Source organism: Labrus mixtus, chromosome 23 (genome assembly GCF_963584025.1).
Source record: "Labrus mixtus chromosome 23, fLabMix1.1, whole genome shotgun sequence".
Classification (NCBI taxonomy): Eukaryota; Metazoa; Chordata; class Actinopteri; order Labriformes; family Labridae; genus Labrus; species Labrus mixtus.
In genome coordinates, this window is record NC_083634.1 from 2,364,549 (window position 1) to 2,384,725 (window position 20,177).

General features: G+C 41.7%; 1 protein-coding gene across 2 annotated transcripts; it reads left to right on the forward strand.

Annotated features, from left to right (window-relative positions):
- Positions 1 to 360: 360 nt before the first annotated feature.
- Positions 361 to 17,527, forward strand: chrnb1l (cholinergic receptor, nicotinic, beta 1 (muscle) like). Of its 2 annotated transcripts, XM_061031569.1 has the most exons (12): positions 363 to 564; positions 646 to 791; positions 3,547 to 3,680; positions 4,502 to 4,546; positions 4,939 to 5,048; positions 6,320 to 6,428; positions 6,829 to 6,976; positions 7,090 to 7,275; positions 8,609 to 8,832; positions 8,923 to 9,104; positions 16,655 to 16,793; positions 17,143 to 17,527. In XM_061031569.1, exons 2-12 carry the CDS (start codon positions 695 to 697, stop codon positions 17,281 to 17,283), a joined length of 1,515 nt encoding a protein of 504 aa, XP_060887552.1. In that variant the 5' UTR covers positions 363 to 564; positions 646 to 694; the 3' UTR covers positions 17,284 to 17,527. The 2 variants fall into 2 exon arrangements, with proteins under 2 accessions (XP_060887553.1, XP_060887552.1); XM_061031570.1 differs by having other exon boundaries at positions 361 to 791; positions 17,150 to 17,527.
- The last annotated feature ends 2,650 nt before the right edge of the window (positions 17,528 to 20,177 follow it).

Consider the following 20,177-nt stretch of genomic DNA (forward strand, 5'->3'; position numbering starts at 1 on the left):
ATCCATTTGGTATTGTTTCCTGGATGGATAATGTTCCCACTCGACCATTAATTTGCATTTGGGTGGGGAACTATCGTTTGAAAGCATTAAAGATCTAATGGAGTTTAATTAACAGATAAGAAATAAAGAACGGGTCAATTACAAGATGACCAAAGTATTACAAGTGAAAGGAGCAAGAGATTCCATCAATGAAAAACCAATTCGGCCTCAGAAAAAGTTTAAAACCCAATCCACTCCACACTCCCCCCACCCTCCCCGCCCCCGTGCTCCACCCAAAAATATCTCCATTGTCATAACTCGTAGCCCGTTGCCATTCCTTAACCCCCTCCACTTCCTCTTCGACCAACCCCACAGTGCTAACCTCAGGATTGGTGAGCACCAACAGGTGCCTTCCCCACAGGCTTCCCAGTACAAACACATTCCGCCCACTCGTCACTCCCAGCACCCATGTACCAATGGAGCCATGACCACAAAGAGACGAAAGGACAAGAGGGAGATACATTAGCTGAACACTCTGCGTTACTGGAGGTGCCTTGTAATCGCAATTCCACTGAAGGTGTACAGGTGAATGCCGTACTGAGAAAAGTGTCTTTTTAGGGACGATTCATTGAGATTTCAGGTTAAAACATCACTGTTCCTGTACAGCGGAGAACAAGGCCGTGAACAAGGATTGGCTCGTAAATATTAAGATGTCATGACTGCAACGATTGGGCAAATGACGAGAATGAACTTTCATGTCAGGATGAAGGCATTTATCTTCGTATGCAGCTGCTTTTGTTTCACTTTTACCGGTAAGAAGTTTTTGGAATATGTGTGTTTGTCACGATACTAGAATTATAAACTTAAAGGTGGTAATGGTAAAAAGAAAAGAAGATATGTCTGTTTGGAAACCATGGCAACAAAAAAGTCCTATTCACTCAATATTGGGAGCGTCAATGTATTTTTGCAATTTAGATAGGGTGCAGGAGTTCGCTTGTAATTTGTTTCACTGTCTAAATACAATTTTGACTTTGCCCCCTCTTTATGGGTTAAAAAATATGAAAAACAGATCATTTATAAGATAATTTTTTTTAAACTCTGTTGTTTTTAAATACAGATTGTACCTTCTAAATCCTATGTTATCAAAAAGTATAAATCATTTTGACATCTTTAGTGTGTATTGGGGTTTTATGTGCATGAATTTTGATATCTGGAACTTCCCAGACATTAGTTAGCTAACATTTTCATAGATACATTGCGTTAACTGGCATTAACATCAACTGAAGATAGATTGGAAGAGAGGGGCAGAAAGAACAAACAAAAACGCCTGACTGACTATGACCATTGACCACATGTCATGCTTGGAAAACAAACAGTTGCCCTTTGTGTTTGTTTTTGACCTGTGGTGCAGTGTTGCCATTCCTCTAGCTGTCCTAACACTACTCCTGTACCTATTTCCTGCCGGGCTGTTTAGTGGAGAACCCTTGCAACCTCAATATGCAAGAATAGACTTAGAAATTGATGCATTACTGCACTCAGCATACCTACTGTTCAATCAGATAACGCTCAAGCTTCTTGAATCCCACTGCGCTGTCAGTTCAGTTAAATTGCTATTGATTCCACTTCCTCTGCGTTTTTTGGGGGATAAAAATCATAATTGGAATCGACTTGCAATGACTTGGTTTCACCTGAGCTCAGCTGAAGGACTTTCACTTTGACCTTCTGACCTTAAAATGGGAGTAAAAGGAAAAAAAGGAGCTTCACTGTTTGGGGAACTCCACAGGGATTGTAGTGAATTGTTCCCGTCCCTTAAGTCCTACAGCTAGTGCTATTTAACGACTGAATTTCCCCAAAGGGAAAGGCAAGTGAGAAGGAGGGAATCTCTGTGAATAGAAGTCCTTTCTGTGCCCTTACAAAGAAGTGTATGGTGTTTCACTTGAATAGCAAAAAAAGAAAGATCCTGTTCTGGATCGTATAATGAATCACATTAACAACTCATTGTTTGTTAATCAGAGTCTATTTTTGTCCCTGATGGAGCTGGTATCCTAGACATCCCTTTGATCCCATCCCCCTGCTGCATATCAATTACATTAGCTCAGTCACCTTTGCTACCCATCGTACAGCACCTGCCCTTCTGGGTGCTTCTTTTGCATGTCCCGTCTATCCTTCTATGTCGTTTCCACATGTTGTTTTGCCACATATTTGGAATGAAAGTCAGTCCATCATCTGTAAGTATCGAAGCAGTGTTTGGAGATGAAAGTGAAAAGTACTACTAACTATTAAAAAAACTTAAATTTCATATCATGGATTATTTTGGGGACAATAATAGCATTTATGCTTTTTGCATTTGGAATCTGAATCAGAAAGAGAGGACCTCCACAAAGAGTATACACTGTATATTTTTAGCAATGGCCACCCCTGTACAAAATGTAACCCCTAACCACTGTAGGCCTGGCTCATTTATCCAAGGAAAACAACTATGTTCTGGTTTTCTGGGCCAGCTTCGGTCACCCCACTGAACCTTAAAGCAAGACTATAGGGGATCCCTTTCCACAGCTATTGGAAGACATTGATTATACATTAGTTAAACTACACTTTTGAATATTATAAACAATTACAAATTTGAAAATGTGTTTTAGTTACCTTAAAATGAGTTCTTTTCAACAACAGAGGAAGTTAGTTCTTACATGGAAATTAAAAATGAAGCCAATGCTCGAGGAAAAAATTGCAGTTCCTTGAATGTCCACTTGAGGCTGGCTCCAAAAGCCCAGGAAGCCATTTGACACCATGTTAAAATGTCCTTTTTGGGGGGCAAGGAAGCTTAATGCCTGCCTTAACTCCACCTCTTTGCATGTTTGTAGATTGATTGGGCGTAAGGTGGAGATAGCATTTCAAATACATGTATAGCGACTGCCATTGTTTGGCTTCAGAACCCCCCTTTAGAAACCAATGGGAAACGTCACTGGAACTATGTCCATGTCTTATACAGTTAAACATTGCAGCCCCATCTTCCTGCATGAACCTTCAATGGAAAAAGAGATACTGGCTCTTGAGAAGGCCTTTTGTGTGCTTTGCTACAGTATGCTTGAAGTTGAAGTTGTCTGAAATCTGCATCTTCCACTAGATTCTACTAATTCCAATTTGCTGCCTTTAATACATTTGACACATTTGTGCAAAGCAAACTTGTGTTAAATTATGACTTCTTTTAAGATAGTTAAAACAGCTTCAACTCTCAACACAACTTTATATTTGTTTTTGGAACTTTTTGACAACATGTGTGTAAATCCTCTTTCTTCTAAATTTCACAAGTGTGATGTTATACTTCCCATGAGGGTTGGGCCAGTTTCCAGCATTTAGTTATTTTCATGCTCAGGCCAGTAGTCACTCTTTCTCTGACTACTTTGATTGGATGAAAAGTCCAACTTTCCTTCATTCAATATTTTCTCTTTCTATTTCTTTCTTTTTCCTCAGCTTCTCTTGACTTTTTGTATTCCCAGATGAAGTTCTTGGTCCATTCAGTATAATTTCGCCCCCTCATCGTTTTCCTTTTTCTATCTTTTCATCCAGGGGCCTCAGAAACAGAGCGAAGGCTCCATCAGAAGCTCTTTAAAAACTACAACATGAAAGTAAGACCAGCTCGATACTGGGAGGAGAAGGTGATGGTTCGAGTTGGGATGACTCTCTCGCAGCTCGTCAGCTTGGTAAATACAAACATGAAGGATGGAGGCCAAATGCACAAACATGACAATACATGCTTACATATGCATTATTTACATATTTGGTTGTATTATAAATTGTCCCAAAAAATTAGAGAAGAAATCACAAGAAAACTACACAAATACATACTTTTCTTTTAATACCTTTTGCGGAAAGAGAAAGTTGACTCACCTTTTTTCTTTTTTCTTTTTTACAATAATCTACAAAAGTATTTAACTGAGATAGGATTCACAACTTGTATTGCTAGTTTATGTACAACTTGGCTTGAACTCAGTGAATACTAACAACACTAATCAACACTCCCAATACTCCTCGAAACACAATATACAGACAACGTGGCAAAATATATTACATATTTATAAAGAATGTGTCTGCACTTGGCATAGCTACAGATTCTCCTTTGTGACAAAGCAGGGGCTCTGCTTGCACATACACATACACACTGAACTAAACTCTGCTTAGCTTCACTTTAATATAGCCAGAATAATTCTGTTAAACTTCATTGACATTCTTCCTTGACATGTATCAAGTTAATACAATAATTAAAATTTGCTGTCACAGTTGATAGAAGTGGCAACCCTCCAATGTGGAAAAATTAAGACTAGGGCCAAAACTGCAGTTCCTCGAGTGTCCACTTGAGGCTGGCTGCAAAATTAAAAAAACCCACTGTATTTGCTAAGAGCAGGATTGAAAGTAACAGCACTGTCATACCAAACAAGGTAACAAAAGATGATTATGATGTGATCACTAATACATTTACCTCTCTCTCTCTCTCCTCTCTGTGTGACTCTCTTTCCCGCTACAGAACGAGAAGAACGAAGAGATGACAACCAATGTGTTCATGAATCTGGTACACACATGAAACCATATTCATCTTCATCAACCAGCCTCGCTCTGCTGCTCTGACTCCCGTCTCTCTCTCTCTCTCTCTGTATGTCTGTCTCTCTCCCTCTCTCTCTCGCTCTCTGCTTTGCCCCTCAAATGGACTTGTCACTTTCTATAACGGCAGATTATTTCTTGCTTTGTCTCTCTTATTCTCTCCCTCGCTCTCTCATTTCTGTCCATCGCCTTCACTAATTAGAAATCAGGACGGCCTCAGTGTTTGTGACAGCTGTGTGTGAGCTCAATGATTATTATCAGAGACAGGAGAAACTAGGATGTAGACAGCAGAGACATCAGGGCACTGTTCACTGTGCTTAGTAATCATTCTCTTACCACCTATAATTTCCCCTTCCCTCACAGGCATGGACAGACTATAGGTTGGCGTGGAACCCAGACGAATATGATGACATCACTGTGTTGAGGATTCCTCCCAACAAGGTGTGGCGTCCTGACATCTACCTCATAAACAAGTGAGTCTCCAGCTGAAGTCCATGTCACCTGCTGCAACGTGATCAGAATCAGAATAATGTTCTGTGGATCAGCTAAGATTTTAAGGTACACTGTTGGAATTAAATAGTAAATAAAGGTGAAAAAAGTCCACAAGGCCAGACCCTCAGGAGTTGTACAGTCTGATGTCCACAGGTAGGAATGGCGTCCTGTAGGGTCCTGTGGTGCATCGTGGGGGAACGAGTCGAGTGCTGAATGTGCTCCAGTAGTTTGCCAGCACGTCATGGAGTGGGTGGGACCACATAACTTGATCAGCATCCTCTTCTTTTGACATCACCATCAGAGAGTCCAGCTCCACTTCCCACAACATCACTGGCCTTGAGAATAAGTTTTGTTGAGTTTGTTTGCATCACACCACATCAAACAGGATAGGGCTCTTAGAACATCCTCAGCATCAACCGGCTGCTTTTAAAGGACCTCAGCCTCCTTAGGAATTAGAGGCGTAGACGGCCTCTGGGTTCTTGGCCCAGTCCTGTTTATTGTCCCTGCACCCTTCCAATGACTTGTTGTTATCCATAATGTCCACACTGACCACTTGGGTGTAAGACAGGGACCTCTGGGGCCTTTGTCAAATGAATACCATCGATTTATGGATAATATGTTTTTAGAAATATTCCTTATGACCTGTAGCCGCAACATAAACCATATTGACACAGCAGCCATTTACCTGTGACTACCCAACCTCAGGCCCAAATGAGGTCTTATAGACATCAGGGAATCTGACAAATTGTTAGCATGTCGATGCTTCCTGATTGATGATCATATAATGACAGTGGATAGTGGTTCAGAGGTAGAGTCTTTGTCTCTCTCCAATGGTTTGGAGTCTAAGAGAAAATAGAAGTTGTTTCGATTGGATTCTTAATGATGACTTATCACTCTACTGTCATTTTAATGTTCCCCCCCCATGCCAAACAGGAACAACAAGGTTGGACCAGCTAGCTAGCATTCTGTGATCAATGTTCTGACATTGGTTACTGTAAATGGAAATCAATACCTGAATAAGGCTTGGTCCTAGTTTCCTGCTAAGTACTAGCCATTTTCTGTTAACTTGACGCATAGCCATGTATGATGGACTGAAAGAGAGCATCAGGAATTATACTTAAACATGGAGGGGGTCATCTGTCTTGCTTTGCTGCTGCTTTAAATAGTCACTTTAAAGTGTGATAAATTACATGTAATTGTATGCTAAAATCTCTGAGGCTTTAAAATGTGTCTTCATATTTTCTCCCAACAGTAATGACGGTCAGTTCGACGTGGCTCTTTACGTCAACGTCTTGGTGTACAATGATGGGACAGTCAACTGGCTTCCTCCAGCCATCTACCGCAGCTCCTGCTCTATAGAGGTAATATCTGAAAGGACAACCGACTGATAGACTGAAGTATCCCTCAATCACACACACACACACACACACACATAGGGGCTGTGGATAGTCGGTCGTCTCTCAACAGGAGGGTTGGTTTGTTCGATCCCCGGCTTTTGTAGCCACATGTACGATGTGTCCTTTTGCAAGACACTTTAAGTTGCTCCCGCTGCTTGGTCGGTGGTGTATGAATGTGTATGAATGGGATTAGTTACTTCTGATGGACACTTTACACAGTAACCTCTACCATCACTGTGTGAATGTGTAGGTGTGACCTGCAGTGTAAAAGCACTTTGAGTAGTTAGAAGACAAGAAAAGCGCTCTACAAGCTCAAGTCCATTTACCATTTATATATATATATTTGCAATTTCCTTCCCTGCAGGTGTCATACTTCCCTTTTGACTGGCAGAACTGCAGCATGGTTTTCCGCTCATACACCTACGACGCCTCAGAGGTGGAGTTGCACTACTTTCTGGATGAAAACGGCAACGAGATTCATGAGATTGTTATAGATGAGAACGCCTTCACCGGTTGGTACCTTCAGTGACCTCATGCAGCACCTATATTCTTCTTGTTTTACACCTTTATGCACCTGTGTATTTTCTTTTCATTTCATAGTTCTACATTTATTTATTTTGAACAGAAAACGGAGAATGGGCCATCTGTCACAAACCCAGCAGAAAGAACGTGAAAGAGGACCTGTATGAGGACATCACCTTCTACCTCATCATAGAGAGGAAGCCTCTCTTCTACATCGTCAACATCATCGTGCCCTGCATCCTCACCATGGTGCTGGCTATATTTGTCTTCTACCTGCCTCCCGGAGCAGGTCAGCACATTTGACACATTTTGACACTGTGACTGCACATCAAGATGAGATATAGGAAAGGATGCGTCTGCATGCCACAGTATCTGAAGCCGTGACACAGAGTCTTAATACTCGACCACTCCATGAAGACATTTATCATAGATTGAAGAAAAGTGACCCTGGCAGGAAATCCACTTTGTCAGTCTTTGTTCTTGACTGATGTTCTCCAACATAACAGAATCGATGACAAAATGTTTAAGCTTGCAGAATTTTAAGAGCATAAATTCTGTTCTGGTCTCTGATACAGGGCTAAATGGAGGATTCCTTTGTTTACATGCAACTGAGCTATAAAAGACTGCCCCTCACTAATACATGTAGTGTCTACTTTACCGCTTATAACTTTACTGCGAGCTATCCCCCGCTAGCACGAGCTAACCGCAGTTGTTTGATACCTGCCTGTCCAACAGAGAGCAGACCAACAGCAACAAAAAAGACAACAACAATGCCACTAAACACACATTATGTCAATTCCAACGCCAGGGGGCCCCTCAACCTAATAATAAAAGATGACGTTGAAGCTGGCAGGGTATCATGGGAAGGATTCTCTGTTCTTCACCTCCCCCAACCCCGGTGGAAATACACTCCAAGTTGACACACGGCAGCTTTCAGTATCAGTTTCTGCTTCCTTGTGTGTTTGATATAACTGCCGGTGTGGCCATGATAAAAATGTTGTGTCTGTCATGGCGGCCGCCCGAAAAGACCTTTAAAATGAAGGATTTCTCTGGCTTTGATAACTGTTGGAAATATTAGAGGTAATGTAAGCACGCAACAACAAAATCAGTTAAATGGGCGCTGGTGGCGCAGTGGTTAGTGCGCGCGTCCCATGTATGGAGGCTGTAGTCCTCAAAGCAGGCGGCCCAGGTTCAAATCCAACCTGTGGCTCCTTTCCCGCATGTCATTCACCACTCTCTCTCTCTCTTTGATTTCCATTTATATCCACTGTCCTATCTCTCCATTAAAGGCATAAAAAGCCCCCAAAAAATCTATAAAAAAAAATAATAATAATAATCATAGGTTAAGTGCATTTTTTTATTAATTTAGATATTTTAGTGTAACACTTCTACATATTACACCTAGTAAAGATTTGTATTATATTGGCAATTCAAATGTTAGTGATGTTGTTTTTTTCTTTTTGGGCAAGATTTCCAGAGGTTTTTAAAGTTTAGTTATTCGATCGATTGCACGTTGATCCACATGACATTGTAAAATGTAATAACTTGTGAAACAGAAACAAGCAGAGTAACATTTTGCTGCTTCACTGACATCATTTACTAACTGTTCCTGTTTTCTGCAGGAGAGAAGATGACTCTCTCCATTTCTGTCCTCATCGCTCTGACTGTCTTCATGCTCCTGCTGGCTGACAAGGTCCCTGAAACCTCCCTCGGCATCCCAATTATCGTCAACTACGTCATGTTCACCATGATCCTAGTCACATTCTCTGTCATCTTAAGTGTAGTTGTCCTCAATCTGCACCACCGGACGTCCAGCACGCACATCATGCCACACTGGGTTCGAAGGGTGAGGCACATATTAACATATTCACTCTGCATCCATCTAGGCTACTCCAATACCCTTTAATCAACCAATTTCTTTACCTCACATTCACAGGTGTTCATTCACTTCCTGCCCAAGTACATCGGCATGATGAGGCCGAACCCAGAGGAGCCTCTCTCAGAGGAGGAGGAGTCGAGTGAGGAGAAGCCCGTCCCGAGCTACAACAGCAGGCAGCCTGGTGGAGAGTACTTCTTTCGCAAGCTCAACCCCGATCTGGTCTTACCCTGGAGAGGCAGGTAAGAGGAATCCACCAGAGGAACCCACTCCATGAGCTTGAAATCAAAGACAAAAATTAGATTATAAAAGCTATGAAGTGGCAATTTGTTCAGTCAGTGAAGTGTTTCCCTGGTAACTTACTGTAGGGTCCCAAGTGGTCATTAATGGAAATGTGAACAAAATAAGAAATTCAATCATTTGCATCATCTTTTAAAGAATGTATGTAAAAGAACTACACTACCCACAATCCTGTAGTGTCACAGCAACGTCTCTGATTGGTGCAGCCCTCTGTTACCATGGGAATGTTTACCAAACTTTGCTCAAGGGCACCTGGGTAGTGCTCAGGAAGTGAGCTGGTACCGCTACAGCTGGCGGGACTTGAACCTGCGACCCAAGTCCCTACAGACTGAGCTACTGCAGCCCCAATAAGCACACGATTGTTATGAACAGATAAATGTATTAAAGCATGGTAGAACATTTGATACAGTTATTTGGTTTATAGGTTAAAACCATTTGACTGGACTCTAAATGATCTGTTGGTTTTAATTATAAAAGAGAATAAACTGCCAAAATGGGTCCCTACCCATCAGGATGGTTAAATACCACAGAGCAGCAGTATTACACCAATGAGAGTCCTCCTGGTTCAGCCTCCCTCTGGTGCTAAGATGAGCTTCACCTGACATTCTTTATCCTTACACAGGCAGAAAGCCATTTCTAGTAATGTTCATAAAAGCCAGCAGAGCCATGAATCTTCTTTGTAGAGTGCTGTAGCCAGAATAGTTATTATAGTAAAGTACACAGTGAGCGTGAGCACAGCAGCTGAGAGAATCTGTCAAAGCACCTGCAGTATGTAGGCTTCCTTCAGCCTCATACATTTAACACCATATTTAATACAGTCTCTTAAAATGTACTCTGAGGGAGAGTACCGTACTGTATTAGGGTAATATGGTACAAAATGAAAAGGAAAAAAAGGGAGAAATTAAGGCTCGGGTAAAATATGGAGCATCAGTGAAGTCACTAGAGACACTGTATACATGATATGTTAACACCAAGAAAGAAACAATTTAGCTGCCTATTAGTGGTCAAGGTAGACTATACAATGGCAGAACCTATCACACTTCAGCCGTGAAAAAAAACCTTTGTAGTGAAGAGGACACATAATAATGCCTGCATACTCATTGGGCCTGGTACGCCCAATGAGTGATCCATTGTAACAATAAGTTGTATTGCCATAAACATTTTGGAAAGACATTGCAGGAAACCCCTTGCCATACTGTAAAATCATATTATGCAGGGTATGGCATTGCAAGAGTGTTCATTTTTTTCTTCTCTATCTTTGGCACAGTTCCATTCTGTTTTGTTCTTTTGAGGAATGACATTTGAGTCAAGCAGGAGTTTAAATGTTATAATCTGTAATTCAAGTTTCTGTGGCCTTTGCTCTCTTAGGCTCAGAACTACCTTTTTTCCTTCTTGAGCCTTCTTTGACATCCTGTTTTTTACAATGTAGATCAGTAAATCTCAAAGTTTCAATGAGCTGCCCACAGGCTGAGTCACCGTACTGTAAATCTTTCAATAAGAGAGATTATCAACATATTTATTTAAATCTAAAATCTGGCTTCAAACTTGTACTGTCCCTCCAACCATGCTGTCTAATCTGCCAGTAGGCTTCCAGCCTTGCCACCCAGCCCCTGGCATCATAAACAGCTCCACTGTTCCCTGAACAAGCCTGGTGCTGGGCAGCTCTCATCCCGTTCCAAAGGCATCAAATTCAGTCCCAGCTAAACCCTGCACCCCCGTCCACAGTCGCCACACACTAAGCCTCTGTTTAGGTTGGGAGTTAGGGAGTAATCCAACTGAAAGGAGGAGGAGGGGAGGGGTACACAATGGACAGTGGGCAGATGAGTGGAAGGGAAGCCCAGTGCTGAGTGATCGGGGCAGGGGAGGATTGTGTGGTGTTTTGATGTGGGAGAGATGGTGGACGCCCTATCAGACACCATCATGAAGTGTGTGTGTGTGTGTGTGTGTGTGTGTGTGTGTGTGTGTGTGTGTGTGTGTGTGTGTGTGTGTGTGTGTGTGTGTGTGTGTGTGTGTGTGTGTGTGTGTGTGTGTGTGTGTGTGTGTGTGTGTGTGTGTGTGTGTGTGTGTGTGTGTGTGTGTGTGTGTGTGTGTGTGTGTGTGTGTGTGTGTGTGTGTGTGTGTGTGTGTGTGTGTGTGTGTGTGTGTGTGTGTGTGTGTGTGTGTGTCATCCAACCCTGTATCTATCTGGTGATTCTGTCCCATGGTTATTCAGAAGACAGCTGCTGTATCCAACAACACATTGATCAAATATTCAATGATAAAAGACAGTTAAGCACTAAATGATTTAAAGGTGATTAATCATGTAGGTTATTTTGATGGAAGTAAGGTCGGAACTTGGAGTGGTTTCAGCTTTTTTAATGTGAGGCATCACTTTGGCTTTGGGTAGTTTTTATCAATTTGTAAATTATTAAACTAATCACAACTTTCTGAGCTTTTCTAGACTATATGATTTATATCGTCTTTAAAATGACAGAAAGGCGATTCATCGACCACATGATCCTTACACTACCACAAGATTAATTGATATACTTTGTCAAATACTGTATATTGTCAAATCTGAAATTGTTCACAACCTTTAACCCTTTGTTGACTACACAAGTTGACTCGCCTTTATAATGAGAGAAAGACGATTAATTGATGAATCAACCACATATTATTTGTTTGATTAACTACATAATTACTGTGGGATTAATCTTGTGGTCTGTAAGTGATTAATCATTTAATCGTGCATTCTATAAAACTACAGATATACTGTATGATGAATCAATTATTCGATTATTAGCCGTCATTTTATAGATAATGACTACACAATTAATATGGTGCTGCACGATTAATCATAACAAAATGACAGAATGACTTTAATCCATCATTGATTGATGGATAAATAGTAAAAGCAATCTATAAATGAATGGTTTACAAACAATACTATTTGTTGCAGCACTTCTTGCATGTTCATGTGCATTTGACTTGACTGTAGGTATTACGGGTATAATAGGTGCGGTGAGAACTAGAATTGAAGGGGGGTAGCTCTGGGACGCCAGAGTTAACTGTCCAGCCTTCCTGAGGTGTTGTGGGACTTCTTGAGGGAAACACCAGTGAAGGGAGGTTCCCATTGGGCGGCTGTGGCACTGTTGGTAGAGTTGGTCACCTCTCAACCAGAAGGTCGAGGGTTCCATCCCCAGCTCTTCAGCCAGTTTGATCCATTTACCACTTGACAAGCCTGGTGATTGGCTCTTACGGCCCATCAGTCTATAGCTTGAGTTGAAGGGGCCAAGAGGGGCCATGTGTTAGGGTATCGCTGGTTTGGGTGCATTGGGCATCTAATGGCGGTATAGGGTAGGTTGTGTAACTTCTCAGTAGCATATAGGGGCACGACATGAGTTAGGGGTGTCTTCACTGAACACTTATCCTTTCATTAGGGTCTATTTCAAACATTTACAGTGAGAACGCTGTCGATTATGAATCAATCACTAAGCAGAGATTTATCCACATGTAGAGATATAGCAACAGTACAATACATGTTGTTGTGTCAGGTCGTGTTTGTGTCACAGTGAGAAGGCTCCATGTATCTGTTGTAATGAATGCAAGCCGTGGAATGTGAATGGCACGCAGCATGTAGAGCACCACATAGCTGTGCTCTGAGCTGTGACCACACGAACGCACACACACACACACGCAACCTCTACCACAGGGACTCTCAGCTCGTTTGCTTTATTGTCCGGGAGGCCATGTGTTGTCACGCTGCCTCCCTGTGACTCTGATAACTCGTCTTGCTCCGACACCGACTGCCAGAGGTTCTGCACTTCATTAAAAAACATCATATGCAATGTACACCCTGCATCCACTGCACACGGTCTCCAGACATGAGCTGAAGTGCCAGTCTGACTGTGGCGCCTTCAGAAGGTTACTCATTGATGTCGAGCCAAATAATCTCTACGTCAAAGATGATGCATTACAAGGTACTCTGATTATCAGAAACGGTCTTGTGTCAGAATGTACGTGGTTCTAATTTTCCCCTTTAAAACTGACCAGCATTAATAGTTCTGTGGCATAGAAACAACAGCTTTTATTGGATTGAATTCAAGAGTTGACTTGACTGGTTGAGCGCCAAATAATGGAAAAGTTATGGCTGCAAGATCTTTGTTTTAATTTCTTCATGACGACAGAGAGAAGAACAGATTCAAAATGTGACAGCAGCGAGACGATTGGTCAGTAGAGGTCATGGGGAAATCTGGATGGTTTAGCACTCAGAAGAGTAAACGCCCATTATCATCCAATCAGAGGAGCAGGAAGGAACAGAGAGGGAGAGAGCTGAGTAACATGTGCAAAAACATAAACTCTGATTGGTAACCTCCCATTTAACCAAAAAGCTACCATTCATAAACCAACCCATACATAACCCTCCCTTCCAGCAGTTACACAAACTCGTATCAGAAGTTGCCAACAGGCAAGGTAGGGGACCGCTTGGGGCCCCTGAGGGCTGAAAAACTTTAAACCAGCATTAGCTCTAAATGTGCAAAGTTTGCAATGACAGTAGGAAACCTCCCTAAGGGAGCCCCATCTGACAGTCCTCAGTCTTGTTGTGCTGCTAATTGTCACATGCATTATTGCTCTGAAAACTGAAGTTTGTCAATGAAAGTCACTGAAGGAAATGAAGGGTTTTAAAAATGTGAATTTAGGAAATTAAAATAGTCATATTTATTTTATGTATTTTTCTGGTGTCAGATTATTTGTGATATAAAGGGGATGAATGGTTGTTTTGAATTTTTTATCTGGGGCCCTAACAGACTCTAGAATCACCACTGATGTTCAGATTAATATTATCCATGCTGACAGGCTGTACATCATTTGTTACTGTAGTGAGGTGATCACTGAGGCTGTAATGTAAACGGCTGTCAGCGATACATAGTATTCAAACTCAGAGCTGCCAAAATCATGTGACAGCAGATAGCATAGCGTAGCAGCTAATGGGGGTATCTATGTTCTTGAGGGTAATAGTTTAGAAGCTAAGTTTAGTTTCAGTGTGACCTGGATTCTCTGTTCCACATTTTAATACAAAACAGTTTTACAAGAGGTGAGAAGTGAAGGGTTGATGTGGAGCAGAAGGAGAAAGTGGAACCTGTAGCAAATAGTAAACATCATCTTTAACCCTGAATTGCTCCTGCTGCTTCATCTGTGGTGTATTGTGACCTAATTTTTTTGGTTTTTTAGATTTATTTTTAATCCATTTGTTAATACTCAGAGGACGTCCAATTAAACATCGGCATAAACGTTGACTTTTAGTGTCTGACTTTGACGCTCTGTGAAGGACATTTGAGCCTCAGGAAGATATCCAGGGGACAGCTTTCCTAACATTTTTCAACATTTTTCAGCTTTGCTTTTGTGAATACAGCTTCATATTTTATTCCATTTTTTGTTGAAGTTCTTTAATTTAAGTATTTAACTATTTTTTTCAAGGAACAAAAAAAAAACAAAGATCTCCCCTCAGCCCGACTTCCAGAACAATATATTTTTGAGTGAGCTGTTGCCGAGTTATTCACACAGGCATGAAGGCACTCCAGGAACGCTGTTAATAAGACTCTGCTCATATGTTTTGCTTCATGGAACAGCTGTCTGAGGGGAAGAATGAAGAGGTCAGAGGTCACGGCATCATATAAATGTTGACCCAGCAGTGTGTCAATGTCACCCCTGTCCGTGTGAGGAGTGTGTGTGGCTGTTGGGCCCCCGACATGAAGTTGTGCTCGTCAGTGGTTAGAGGAGACACACAAGGACAAAGTGTTTGTTATGAAGCGACAACACTGACATCTTCCTCTCTAATGAATGTCCTACAGCAGACAGCTAATGTCAGCGGTGGTTTGTTTCAGCAGAGGTGAATCATGCTGCGCTAGTGACTTATGACACACCAAAACATAAATCTGAGCTCAGGGGGAAAATAGTGAAGTCCTTTACCACAGGTAAAGGTCAGCATGACGCTTCTGAGAAGAGAGATCCCGAGATATGAAAATAAGGTTCTGTGTTTGAAAAATGAAGCCAAAGCTGAAGTGCTAACAACTGCAGTTCTTCAAGTGTCCACTAGAGGCTGGCTTTTAAAGCCAAGGAATCCCCAAAGTCCAAAGTTAAAATGTCTCTTTTCTTTTTTTTTATACAACAGAAATAAACATGTTCACTGCCTGGTTCAAACTACAGTTTTGATCTGGACAGGTACAACATTATAATGGGACGGGGGGGGACTTTTTTTTATCCCTCCTCTACATTCATTAATGAAGACTTAAAGTTGTGCAAACATTTGCATAATTAGGGGCGGGCAGAATTTATTGACAGGTGATGCATAGTAGCTGTTTGGCCTCCCTCAGCAGCCCCACCTGTGTTTTTTTTTAAATACATCAAATACAAACATTTCTTTAGATTTGGTTGGGGTTGGGCAAAGTTCCTCATTCCGAGCAGTTTGCATGAACACTGGGGAGGTCTTGCAGGAAAGTCTGCAGACATGAACACTTACAGAACTTGTATCATTTGGTGTTGTAAAGTCCATATCAGAGCACTTGGTGAATTGACAATGGGACACGAAGCATGGACACAGTCCTGTAAGTCTGGGAGTCCTGAGGTGTGGTGTGGAGATTGGAGCCAAAAACATGTCTACCTCAATGTAGAGATCAGCATTTAGGGTTTCATTTGTCACCGTGCAACCCTCGTGACAGATGGGTCTGCTATTGAGTGTGGCCCTTCTGTCTGTGTTTAATGTCCTGGCAGGTGGCAGGTGGGCGTTGTTCTGACACCTGGACAGACCTGGACAGTCTCCCTTGTGTAGGCTGTTTAAGATCTGACAGTCATCCCTCTCACTCCCAGCCTCGCACCATCACCACAGCTTCTCATTGCACCATGTTTTGTTGTACTTATGTTAGAATAAAATTAACCACCACACACACACACACACACACACACACACACACACACACACACACACACACACACACACACACACACAGCAGACTGCTGATTTACTGACAAACACGCCTCACTCTCTCTGTAAATTAAATAATGAGCTTTCACACTGTTTAGCTAAAACTGTACCGTACATTTCTAATGTTTTTGTCAGGCCTTAAGAGCCGGGTTGTGACACACCAGTCAGTGTAGAGTGTACATAAACTAGTGTTTGATAGGAACGCTTAAGAAACTCTTTAGTCAATCAACTTTGCTTAGCACAAAAAATGGAAAAAGTTAGTAATAGAGTGGGTGTCTTTCAAAATGTCAAATATTTCTTTAAAGCAGGTTGGCGTGGTTTAACCTGCCCAAGTACCTAATAATGTGACTACTATATGACACAATCACACTCATATATTGTTTAATTTAAAGTTCCAGCGTATAAATCCTGTGTGTAAAATACATTGGAAACCAAACTTTACCCGGCTCAAATGTTGGTTTCCAGGAGTTTCAAACTGATTTAAAAAAAGTGATTTCCTGGTTAAAAATCCTCTGCCTCTCTGTCTTGGAGATGTGAGAGCACAGTGCAGCTCCAGCGGCTCCCGGACACTGACAGCTTCTGTCTGATCCTCCCTCCCAACCTGAAGTCCGCCATCGCCGCCGTGACATACATGGCCGATCAGCTGAAGAGGCAAGACACGGACGACACGGTGAGGAACGCTCACGACAAAGACACACACTCGATCAGAGAGACAGCTTGTTATTCAGTGTGTGTGCAGCACAGCGTGTTCCAAACATGCCCCACAATGTCCATGTGTCACTGCTTACATACAGTACACCGCTGACTCAGGGCTCACACTGACTGCTTGTGTGTGTGTGTGTGTGTGTGTGTGTGTGTGTGTGTGTGTGTGTGTGTGTGTGTGTGTGTGTGTGTGTGTGTGTGTGTGTGTGTGTGTGTGTGTGTGTGTGTGTGTGTGTGTGTGTGTGTGTGTGTGTGTGTGTGTGTGTGTGTGTGTGTGTGTGTGTGTGTGTGTGTGTGTGTGTGCGCTTTGATTCCAGATGACAGAAGACTGGCAGTTCATCGCTCTGGTGGTGGACCGCCTCTTCCTGTGGTTGTTCGTCATCATCACCACCCTGGGCACCCTGGCCATGTTCTTGGACGCTAGCTTAAACTACACACCCGACAACCCCTTCCCATAGGAGATAAAACACACACACACACACACACACACACCAAAACACACAATCCTACTTTCCATTAATGAATGAATACTATTGTTGTCCAGATTGCTGAGACACAAACTCCATGATTACAGGATCAATGTGCAGATTTTAAGAAGATACATGTATATGTGGCAACACTGTTTTTTTGTGTCTAAACATGTTGTAAACTTTGTTATTTAAGTCTAAAACAAACCTTCAAATACAAGTTTCTTGAAAGTGGTGATGGGCCTGTTCTTAAAAGATCCTCTTTTATAAATATGGTGCAGTTTAAGGGACACAGAAAGCCAGTTGTTTGTGTTTGATTTTGTTGAGAAGAACAGTGATGGATTATTCTGGGCGCTTGTAATGTCAGCCTTTGGCCAGTAGAGGGCAGTAATGTAGCATACATTGAAAAGATGATAACTGTTCACAGTATATAAGTAAGATTTTAAATTCAGACGTCTAATGCAGAAAGTCGAGCTTTTAAGGAGAGAAAAAAGAGGGAGAGGAGTATGCATAGGGACACTGGCAGACATAATAGTGATGAAAACAGGTTGTACGGCCCCCCATAAATGTTTGCCTAGGGCCCCAACAGACTCTAGAATCACCAGTGATAATATATCTAAAAAAAAGAAATGGATCTCTCCCAAACCCAATCCCCTCTATAATATCAAATGATGTTGATGTATATACTTAAATATAAAGGTGTTTGTTCATACACCTTTATATTTAAGTAAACATCTTTGATATTTCTAAGACCATCTTTAACACACATACTTAAAAAAAAAAAGCAGAGCTCACATCCCAAAAAGTAACAGGTGACAGGTAGTGGGTTTGTCACCGTCGTAGACAGATCACTGAACATGCTTTACTAAATACAGGCCCACTGTCTCCTTGACCAGCTTACCAAGAGCTGACACCTACACAAAATAACAACATCCAAGAGACTTACAGCAACAAACATCAAAGACGTGAACAAAAACAACCACAGATGACATAAAATCAACAAAATGAGACACAAAAAACAACCAAAAAGAGAAAATACAATCAGAGACATCACACACAGATCAATGAAATAGAAAACAACTTAAGAGACGTAAAACAAATCATGGGGACAGAAGACAACCTGAAAGAGACTTAAAGCTAAACAAAAGTCGACATCAAACAAACAACAACAACAAAGAGACAAAAAAATCTCAAAGGTACATAATCAGAAACAGAGACCAAATGAACTAAAACATTAGAAAATAAGACATTAGAAAAATAACTTTAAAACATTAAAACAAAACACAAAACAATCATAAAGAGACAAAACAATCCGAGACATCAAACACAAAAATTGTAAAATATAAAACAACTTCAGAGAGACAAAAAAACAAAGTCCACAAACTGACATAAACAACCACACAGAGATAAAAAAAAAAAAGAAAGACAAAAAGTTATTCAGAGATTTAATTTTCCTTTTTGGACCGACTGAGGGCTCAATGTCTCCATCACCTGTTTGGAGTTTGAAATAAGAGCTTATATAGATTATTCTTAATATTAAAATATATTACCTTATGTATTAATGTAACAATATTAAGAACTTTAGAGTGTAACATTATAAAGTATTTGTTAAACTAAGTATTGTATCTTCTTAGTCATGGGTGCTGACCCACCTTTGTAAGGTCTTTGCAGTACATTGCCTCATATCTGATTACTTCTGTATCACAGTATAGTACATTCTACATCACACTGTGGTCTCTGTCATGCTCACTGAGCTGCAGACTGTGATTTTATTCTCCTTGTCCAAACTCTCCAAATATGCTTCTTCACTGCACTCTTGCCGAGCTCTCCAGGAACACCTCTCTCTCTCTCTCTCTCTCTCTCTCTCTCTCTCTCTCTCTCTCTTTGCCTTGGAGCAAAGACCAGAAGAATGAGTCCACAAGTCCAGGGACATGTCCTGTTGGTCCTGCTGCTGCTGCACAAAAGTGGAGTCTTGTTGCATAAGAAAACTGAAGGTGATGGAGACACAGAGGACATGTAGAGAAGGGCGCCATCCTCCTCATTGTCACACTCTGAGCTTTTCAGGGAAACTAAAACACGGGCCCAGCGTGTTTTATTGCTAATGCCTCAGTGACTTCCAGGGGGCACTTAGAGCACCTCACTCATTCCACTTGCTCACTTCAGATCCAGAGGAGGCCTCGGGAACGGGGAGGGGAGATCCCCCACGGGAGAATGTTGTCCGTGCCCCTCCTTTGGAGGCTGATTTAGATGTTTTCTTTTTCGCCGCCTATTGAGCGTTGGACAACGGATAAACCGCCCGAGACAAATGTGTGTTTACGCTTTAAAAAAAAGTAGTTTACAAGAAAAGAAGAGGAAAGCAGAGGGGGTGAAAGAGCAATGTTCTTTTTTATGTTCTGTGAGAGTCCAGGTTGTCGGTGGAAACGCAGCCGAGAGGACATCAGATAAATCAGGTTGCCAGTGGCAACAGCACTGGTAGGCTCGAGGCTGGCCCCCTGATCTTCTTCTTCTACATCTCGGCCAGCTCTTTTTTTATCACCTTTTGTACCTTCATACATTTATCCTCGTTGCATTCCCTTCATCTTTTTTCTTCCATCAACTCTTTCAACCCATGAGCCGCCCCCATACAAACGTCTTCATCAACTTCTGCTATCAAAGTCAAACACATTCCTTGAGCTGTGTGGTCATTCCTCCCCAGTGACAATGAGGCATTTGTTGGCCTGAGCAGCTCAGACTTGAGGCCTGGGTACAGTACAGAAGGAAAAAGAGTAATAGCAAGAGAAGACGTGGGTGGAAGGGGACGAAGGAGAGGGCAGGAACGTGAGAGAATGAGGGTTCAAGAACGCTGGAAAAAGGAAGAGAAAGTAAAGCTTTATTCCATTAAAAAT

What these genes read in the sequence shown, in the direction of transcription:
- chrnb1l (XM_061031569.1), top strand. Translation starts at nt 695, where the DNA reads ATGACTGCAACGATTGGGCAAATGACGAGAATGAACTTTCATGTCAGG. An exon ending in GCAGCTCCTGCTCTATAGAG is followed by an intron (nt 6,429 to 6,828) that starts GTAATATCTGAA and finishes CCTTCCCTGCAG; the next exon opens with GTGTCATACTTCCCTTTTGA. An exon ending in TGCCACACTGGGTTCGAAGG is followed by an intron (nt 8,833 to 8,922) that starts GTGAGGCACATA and finishes TCACATTCACAG; the next exon opens with GTGTTCATTCACTTCCTGCC.